Source organism: Phycodurus eques, chromosome 19, assembly GCF_024500275.1.
Source record: "Phycodurus eques isolate BA_2022a chromosome 19, UOR_Pequ_1.1, whole genome shotgun sequence".
Classification (NCBI taxonomy): Eukaryota; Metazoa; Chordata; class Actinopteri; order Syngnathiformes; family Syngnathidae; genus Phycodurus; species Phycodurus eques.
Genome location: NC_084543.1, coordinates 14,567,846 through 14,577,601, shown reverse-complemented (window position 1 = coordinate 14,577,601; position 9,756 = coordinate 14,567,846). Strand labels below are relative to the sequence as shown.

At 46.6% G+C, this 9,756-nt stretch overlaps 1 protein-coding gene across 2 annotated transcripts in view; it reads right to left on the bottom strand.

The window, feature by feature from the left end:
• Positions 1-641: 641 nt before the first annotated feature.
• The window catches only part of rbfox3a (RNA binding fox-1 homolog 3a), a 330,465-nt gene continuing 321,350 nt past the window's right edge, over positions 642-9,756 (bottom strand). For both annotated transcript variants that reach the window (XM_061705693.1, XM_061705694.1), the window contains one exon: positions 642-1,005. In XM_061705693.1, coding sequence (XP_061561677.1) covers positions 1,003-1,005 — 3 coding nt within the window. In that variant the 3' untranslated portion in view covers positions 642-1,002. The remainder of the gene's footprint in view (positions 1,006-9,756) is intronic.

Sequence of the window (9,756 nt, the reverse complement as noted above, 5' to 3'; positions counted from 1 at the left end):
TATCTCTGGCTTTTTTTGTTATCCTCCACCTTCCCTTCCACTATCCGTACAATGCTTCAAAGCACCTCCCATGCCGGTCTATTTTGTGAACTGTCTGGCCCACCCACCCAAACCGAAAACAATGTATAAAAGCAGTTTACTACACAGCACAGCCACCTCGACCACTACACAACACTAACATGTTTGGTTGTAATGATGGGGGCCCTCCAGCAGACATGACCTGGACAAACCTTGACGTCATCATAAAATGTCCCCATTCTCTCTTCTTATTTCCATTTGTCCTGACTAGTGCAGTTTTTTTTTTTTTTTTTTTTTTTGACATTACAAGACATGCCAGAAAAAGCAACAACTACAGCTGTAAGAAGACGAAACTGGCTCCTTATCTTTTTTCCTTCAAGATTTGTAACATCTGCTCGACCAGCTACGACCCAATCAGAAGCCATCAGGGGCTGAAGATCACATCACCCCCCCTAAATTGTAAGGACACATACATCTTTTTTAAACATACCTATTGTGTTACCCCTATATATATATATATATATATATATATATATATATATATATATATATATATATATATATATATATAGTGTAGATATACACATACATACATATTCATAATACGTACATTAGTCTTTGTTCCTTTAGTAAATCATAAACATAAAAAAATTTACAAAAATAAAATGTTTTATGGCGACCTGTCGAATTGGTCTGTTCCCCTCATCAAGGCTTTTTTTTTTTCTTTTTTTTCTACAGGGGTCAGAGCCAGCTGGCTCCCCGCCCCGTAATAGACTACATAGGCTCAATGGTTCAGGCCGTGGCCTCAGAGTAGGCCTACAATCATCTCCGGTCCATCCTTCCTTTACTTCAAGTCGTTTTCCTTCTCAATAGGACGGCTCTGGAACACTTTGTTTTTGTTGGTCTTTCATGATGTCCCTCTGCTTTCACATTTTTTTCCTCAGTTTTTGATGTCCATCTGTACCCATCACTTTAGAGTTTTATTTACTAAAAGAGAGAAAACAAGTAAGATTAAATACATTGATGCCAATATATTGCAGATACAAAATATTGTATGTTTTTTTTTTTTTTGTCCTGTGGTCACAAAACAGTCATTAAACAACCATGGAAGATTTAGAGAAGAAAATCTGTAGGTTGTCCCCTTCTGCAGATACAAGAGTCTTCGGTGTGTCCATGGCAATTTTTGTCCATTCATCCAGAAGACACACTGATGTTGGACAAAGGGGTGTGGCTCCATTTTAATTCATTCGAAAACTGGTTGATGTGGTTGAAGTCAGGGCTCTGTATGAACTTGACAAATTCTTCAACATCCAACTCATCCTAGCATTTCTTTATGGACCTTGTTTGCGCACTATTTCACAGTCATACTGGAACAAGCAAAGAAAGGGCCGAATATAACTTTTCCCATGAAAGGTTATGCAGAAGAATTATGATTCAGGGAAACAAAAATATACATTGATTAAATAATTTATTAACCCTTGTCCCCTCATCAAATTTACTACTATTTGGCCAACTTTGTTGCAAAACTGTTCAAACAAATTGCTGTTTGTTTATTATTACTATTATTATTATTACTTTTTTTCTATAAATCACTTAAAAAACTTCAGACTTGCTCAAAACTACCAAACATTGTTTTGTTTTGTTTTGGATTTTAATTTAATTATTATTAATTATTATAGTTTCATTATTTCAATCACAGAACCGATAATTAGTATGCATTTTAATAAAGCACCAAAAGCGATTTTTTTGTTCTGTATAATAAATAGTAGGGTGATAAGGCTTTGGTGGTGACTAGTCTTGGCATAGGTCAGCGATTACTAAAAAAATTTGTAATTTATCAGCAATAACAGTATAAAACAGTCTTTCATTTAGAAGTACACTGGAACCTTGATAAAACGGACCCCAATATAACGGATATCGGATAAAACAAACGTGCCCAAACATAGCTTCCATTTGTCACCTGAACTGACGTTGACAAAGCATGTTACTTCCAGAATTGGCCACGCTGTGGTGCAATGAAGGCAGAGAATGGGACTGATGTATTTCCAGGTCACAGAAATACAATACGACTCGATCCAATTTCAAAAGACGTGCCTCCTGTGCCTATGTGGCGGCCATGTTGAATGTGGGGCATTGACGTGTCATGATGGTTATTCTCTATTGTGCCGTAGAGCGCAGCGCAGAGCGAGAGAGAGGGAGTGGCATGGGAGCAGTGTTAATTCCGAGGAATACAAAACAAGTCTCTGGAGTCTGGAACAAGCTATTTTTGATACAGTAATTTTTTGTCAAGCCGTTCTCCTTTGCCAACGGGTTTGGAGCTACGAAGCACACTAATTCCTCGTGCATCATGAAAGCGACTCGCCTATGATGAGTAATGCACCTCAACACTGCCACCATGACCAAGTACACTGGCATGGTAAGTTTGGAAACAATTTGAAACTTTCAAACATTTTCATGCTTTTTTAAAATATGTATTTACAGTAACATTGTGCTGGACTGTGCATTTTAGGCGAGGAAAAAAAACGACAAAACAATAATTTTGTACTATACAGTAATGGCCTAAAAAAGTGCTTCAGTGTAACAGACAACTGGCTATATCGGACGAACCTGTCCTGTTCAGCTGCATGGCATGCAGAATGGTGGATTTGTATGCCTTTTCTGCTGTAACAGTTTTGCTGTGCAGCAGGGGAGTTGAAATACTACCTCTGCTTATTTTTTAATTTTTTAATTATTCTGGTGTTTATTGAAAATGTAGCCGGACAGGAAAAGGCTTTTAGGGGACAGACAGAGGGACAGAACGGACAAGGGGAATAGGGGTGGGAACCACAGCAGAACAATAGTTAGACAGTATAGATATTTGACCACAAGTAATGTTACAACACTGAAATCGTGTTGTTATTTGTGGATGGGGGGATGCAACAACTAACCAATAGAGCAAGTTGAGAGAGGACAGAAAAGGGGAGGACAGGATGTGGGAAATGAGCAAAGCAGTGCTACTGATGAGTGGTACGGTAGGATGCTTTTTATAGTGTCTAAACACCAGTAAGAACCAGTGAGTTGATATCTTAATATAACCTGTGTTATTATTATTGGTCCCAGCACAAACAATTCAAGCCTATAGCGTATCTATGGAACTTATTAGTGAATGAACACCATATCACATGCATGCTCGTCATCTGGTGTACGGAGTTCCTGAGCCGGCACATTGAGGAAGGGTATAGGCCTACCAGCAACGTGGAGGGGCCCGGGGACGCCACCCACTCCCCAGGACGCAAGGCGGTCCGCTAGCACAACTGAAAAGTTCCAGTTTCAAAAGGAGGGGAACGGGTACCGGACCACCACGCCCAATCACCCCCCACCCAGCGTGCCCCACCGTCGCCACTGCCCCTTTCAACCCCGGAGAGCATGGGTGCCCCAGCCACCAACAAGGCCAGACGCAGGAGCCAGCTACCACCTGAAAAAGGTCACAGCCCGCCAAAAGCGAGCCCATATTAAGTGCCCATCACAAACAATGACGGCCGAGGGCACCAAGAGAGGAGAGGAAGGCGAGGACCACCTTCTCCCCGCGGCCCGACAACCAAAGGGGGGGTGGTGGTGGTTGGGTCGTAAGCCCCAGGAGTCAAGCCAAGAGAAATCCCACCACCCGCAATTGTCGTGTCTGTGTTCCAGGTTTTGTCTTCCTCGTTTCTCACACACCTGCTCCTGTGAGCATCTTCGCCACCTGTGCCTCGTTCACCCAAATTACCTATTGTATTTAACCTCGTGTCTCATTCCCTCTCGTTGCCAGTTCGTTGTACCTTGTCGTCACGTTCCAGCATTCCTTGTCACAGACTCACAGTAAGACTTTGACCCTGTTCCGATTATCAACCTTGCCTCTTTGCCTCATGTTCTTGGATACTGTTGCCTTTCTTGGATTGCCTGCCTGTGTACCGACTTATGCCCGTCTATTAAACCTCTCTATTTGGAAACTGTCCATTTGTTTTGGAGTTGTGCATTTTTGGGTCCTATCCTCTGTTCCGTTCATGACAGACCCAACTGGCCATAACATGGACCCAGCAGACTCAGATCCGGTGCGCAAAGCCCTTCAAGCGCAGGGTCAACGCCTCTCGAAACAGGATGAGCAGATTGCTGCCCTCCACCTTCATCTAGAGGGACTGTCAAGGCATCAGGACAATATGATGAGACAGGTGGCCTCACAGTTTGAACTTCTTATGAAAACTATTCAAGAGAAGGAACCAGTTGGCACCACACCCAATACCGCCACGGTATTTCCATGTGAAACAGTCAACATGCAGCCACCTGCCACCTCCGCTGCTGTCTGCCCACAGCTCTCTCGACCGGAGAGGTTCTCTGGAAATTCTGGGAACATTAAGCCGTTCATCACGCAGTGCGAACTCCACTTTGAGCTGCAGGCAGCTGCCTTCCCCACCGAGCGGGCAAAGATCGCTTTTGTCATTTCCCACCTGACTGGTCGTGCGGAGGCGTGGGCTACTGCTGAATGGAGCCGCAATTCCGCCGCGTGTCATTCATGGGCTTTTTTCGTAAAGACTATGGAGCAAATTTTTCAATTTTCCACTCCTGATCGTGAGGCAGCTCGCTCCCTTGTCACCTTACAACAAGGCAAGCGCAGGGTGTCAGATTACGCGATTGAGTTTCGCATTCTAGCAGCTGAGAGTCCTTGGAATAATCGGGCGCTACTCGATGTCTTTTTTCAAGGACTATCCCCTGCCGTCAAGGATCATTTAGACCTGCCGACCGACTTGGACACTCTCATCGCTCTCGCCGTAAAAATCGACAAGAGGCTTTTGGTCGCGAGCTGGATGGAGATCGGCGGAAGGCTGCGCCACCGCGCACTTTGAGGACGAGCCTCGGTGACCAGCCAAACCAAGGCAGATCCCCTGGTTCCGGTCTCAACCCACTGGCTAACGTCCCCACGGAGGAACCCATGCAACTGGGCAGGTTCCGTCTCTCCCCTGAGGAACGTCAACGCCGGCTTAGGGAAGGGCGGTGCTTCTACTGCGGTCAGTTGGGTCATTCCGTGAGCAACTGTCACGTCAAAGTTGCCGGTGCCGGTAGCAAGGTCACGGGAGAGGTGAGTCTGAATTTGATGAAGGAAGACCCTACACGGGTTCTTCCTAAAGTGACACTATGCTCTCCTGATCAAGAAATTCATACACCTGTATTAATTGACTCTGGTTCTGACGCAAACTTACTCAACTCCATCCTCGTTAGACGTATGCACCTTAGAACCTTTGAAATAAAACGCCACCGCAACACCTATGCTGCAGACGGCGGTTTTATGGGCAAGATCACTCACCGCACCCAAACACTCACATTGACATTTCCCGATTCTCACTCGGAACGCATTAGTTTTCATGTTTTTGACGCCATGAATCATGACCTTATCTTAGGGAACCCATGTTTGAAATTACATAACCCCCACATTGACTGGTCCTCTGGGCAGGTTATGTCATGGGGCAGCAATTGCGCCCCGAACTGTTTCAAGCCGCCTTGTGATGTTCAGGGTCATGTTTCTAAGGACAATCCACAGACCCCATCTGGGGATCCTGATTTATCTCAAGTGCCCACCTGTTACCAGGATATTAAAGACGTTTTTTCCAAGTCCAAGGCCAAATCCCTTCCACCCCACAGACCTTATGACTGTGCTATTGACTTGCTGCCTGGAACCACACCCTCACGAGGGAGGTTGTTTTCTCTTTCAGGGCCGGAACACAAGGCCATGAAGGAGTACGTGGAGGAATCACTGGCAGCCGGGATCATTCGCCCATCTTCATCCCCTGCGGGAGCAGGATTTTTCTTTGTGGACAAGAAAGACAAGACCCTGCGATCCTGTATCGATTACCGGGGTCTCAACGAGATCACGGTAAAAAACAGGTACCCTCTTCCTCTCATCTCCACCGCCTTTGAGTTCCTGGAGGGAGCCAAGGTTTTCACCAAACTGGACTTAAGAAATGTATATCATCTCGTCAGAATAAGGGAGGGGGATGAATGGAAAACAGCATTCAACACACCAACAGGACATTATGAATATTTGGTAATGCCTTTTGGGCTTACTAACGCTCCAGCTGTTTTCCAGAACCTTGTCAATGATGTCCTGCATGACATGCTGAATGTTTATGTTTTTGTTTATTTGGATGACATTTTGATTTTCTCCCCGGATGAGGAGACTCACATTATTCATGTCCGCTCTGTTTTGCAGCAGTTACTGCAGAATCAACTATATGTTAAGGCTGAGAAATGTGAGTTCCACAAGGCGTCAGTTTCTTTTCTGGGTTTTGTCCTGGCTCAAGGTGAAGTCAAAATGGACCCTTGCAAAGTCGATGCAGTAATTAATTGGCCTACTCCCACGTCACGCAAAGATGTACAAAGTTTCTTAGGGTTCGCAAACTTCTACAGAAAATTCATCAGAAATTTCAGTTCTATAGCCTCTCCTTTGCATGATCTTACCTCGCCACACAAACCTTTTGCATGGAACCCGCTTTGTCAGGCAGCGTTTCAAAAACTTAAGTCGAGCTTTACCTCCGCTCCCATCCTTACTTTGCCAGATCTCCAACAGCAGTTTGTGGTAGACGTCGATGCGTCTGATGCCGGAATAGGAGCAGTGCTCTCGCAGAAATCTATCAAGGATGATAAATTACATCCTTGTGCTTTTCTCTCCAAAAAACTGACCCCAGCTGAGAAAAATTATGACATTGGTGACCGTGAACTGCTGGCAGTCAAGGTGGCTTTGATGGAGTGGAGGCACTGGCTAGAGGGGCACAGACTCCGTTTTTAGTATGGACAGATCACAAAAACCTTGAGTATATTAAGACTGCTAAAAGATTAAATGTGAGGCAGGCTAGATGGGCTCTGTTCTTTACTAGATTTAATTTCACGCTATCCTACCGACCTGGTTCTAAAAATGGTAAGCCAGATGCTTTGTCACGCATTTTCTCCGAAGACCCTAAGACTATTTTGCCCAAGTCATGTTTTATTTCCGCTTTTGTTTGGGACATTGAAACGGCGGTTAAAGGGGCTCTGAAAAACACTCCTAGCCCTGACGATTGCCCTGAAAACAGGCTTTATGTGGTTCCGACCTTAAGGGGAAGAGTCATCCACTGGGCTCACACTCAATCAGTGGTCGAACAGCGCTTTTGGTGGCCTAATGTTAGGAGGGATCTTATCGATTATGTCAATGCTTGCCAGGTATGTGCTGCCAACAAGCCCTCTCATCAACGTCCTTCTGGGGAGTTGCGACCCCTGCCAATACCACAACGTCCTTGGTCAGACATTTCCGGAGACTTTGTGACAGGATTACCGGCCTCTAAAGGCAATACCACCATTCTTACAGTTGTTGACAGGTTCTCGAAGATGGCACACTTCATTGCACTTCCAAAACTCCCCTCAGCTAAAGACACTGCCGAGCTGATGATTAATCAGGTTTTCAAGTTCCATGGTTTTCCCAAGAATGTGGTGTCTGATAGGGGTCCCCAATTTATTTCACAATTTTGGAAGGAGTTTTGCAATCTCATAGGTGCTACCGTCAGTCTGTCATCTGGGTTTCATCCTGAAACCAACGGCCAAACCGAGAGGCTGAACCAGGACCTGGAGACTGGGCTCCGATGTTTTGGGTCGAATTCTCCCACAATTCCCTCCCCTCTGCATCCACTGGTCTATCGCCTTTTCACGTTGTGCATGGTTACCAACCATCTCTGTTTCCTGCCATAGCCCCTGAGTCCACAGTTCCAGCGGCATTAACCTTGGTGAGACGCTGCAGGAGGACCTGGGAGCGAGCCCGACAGATGCTGCTGCGCCAGGGACGGTCCTACAAAGCCTGCTGCTGACCGTCGGAGGACACCGGCCCCGAACTACAAAGTGGGTCAGCGAGTTTGGCTCTCGACCAAACATACTTCCACTCCGGGTGGAGTCCAAGAAGCTCGCTCCCAGGTTCGTTGGGCCCTTCCCCATCACAAAGATCATCAACCCTGTCACCGTGAAGCTGAGGCTCCCAAGGTCGATGCGGGTCCACCCTGCTTTTCATGTCAGCCTACTCAAACCAGCCCGGGAGTCCCCTCTGGTCCCGCCTTCCAGGACCCCTCCTCCCCCCCGGTTTGTGGATGGGGGCCCTGTCTTCGCTGTGAAGCGGCTGTTGTCGTCTCGTCGGAGGGGGAGGGGGTTTCAATATCTGGTGGACTGGGAGGGCTATGGGCCTGAGGAACGTTCATGGGTACCGTCTGCGTTTATCATGGATGATTCGCTCATTCGGGACTTCCACGTTGCGCATCTAGGGGCCCCAGGGCCGTCTGGGGCCGGCCGTTAAGGGGGGGAGGGGGGGGGGTACTGTCGTGTCTGTGTGTGTGTGTTCCAGGTTTTGTCTTCCTCGTTTCTCACACACCTGCTCCTGTGAGCATCTTCACCACCTGTGCCTCGTTCATACCTAAATTACCGATTGTATTTAACCCCGTGTCTCATTCCCTCTCGTTGCCAGTTCGTTGTACCTTGTCGTCACGTTCCAGCATTCCTTGTCACAGACTCACAGTAAGACTTTGACCCTGTTCCGATTATCAACCTTGCCTCTTTGCCTCATGTTCTTGGATACTGTTGCCTTTCTTGGATTGCCTGCCTGTGTACCGACCTATGCCCGTCTATTAAACCTCTCTTTTTGGAAACTGTCCATTTGTTTTGGAGTCGTGCATTTTTGGGTCCTATCCTCTGTTCCGTTCATGACAGCAATATTACGATGGTTACTTGGTCCCCGACTGGCAACCATTATCCCTGTACCATGATCGTGTGTGGTGGGGTGTCATGCATTAAAATTGGGGCGACTGGTGGGGGTGAAGCAAGACGTTCACGGTGCAATGATAACCCGCAACCGTCACCTCCACCCAGGCCAACCAGCTCCCCAAAGGATGCACGAATGTATGTGGTGCATTAAAAATCCACGGGGGAAAGGCGTGGCAGGCCAGAGAGCAGGCCGGAGTGCTGGAATACCTGGCTGAGTGTCCTCCCCACCCCTCCCTTCAGTGACGGGTGTATGATGCATTAAAACTGGAGGACCGGCAGGGCTGAGAACGGATGTGACCAGACTGGAGACAAACACAGATGTGCCATTATCCGGCCCGGCATCCGTCTCATCATGCCTCGTGCCAGTCCCCTAGGGAACCCTGAATGAGTTGTGACTGTGCCCAATGTGGAAAATATGTACAGTGTGAGTAATAAAGATGTGCAGTGTGTGTGAAGTAAGAGGGAAGACTCCTGCGGGCCCGGCCTGGCCCGACCGGCTGGAAGTCCACAGAGAAAAGGGGGTGCAGCCCCTCCCTACCCTACAGCTTTTGCCATTGGTTAATGTTGATAGCTTGTTTATCTTTCCAGTTTAACAATATTGTTTTTTTAGTGATTGCTAGAATTACAAGTATTGGTTGAGCATGTTCATTTGGAAGATCTATACCTTTTAAATCACCTTATTGACAAAGATTAGGAGAAATTGGAATCCTACAGTTCAAAACTGAGGAGAGTTTCTGTGTAGCTAGTGACCAGAGGCACTGTACAGGTGGACAATGCCAACGAGCATGAAAATAAGTGTCTGGAGCGTTTTCAGTACAGTCCGTTCTGTCGAGGTTCCACCGTATTAATAGTGATATTGCCATTTCTTCTGTCACGTCAGCCAATCAAGTTCTACTACACAGCCAATCCATCACCCAATCACGTGCTACTGGCCAGAGTCAGTCAGAGCATTTG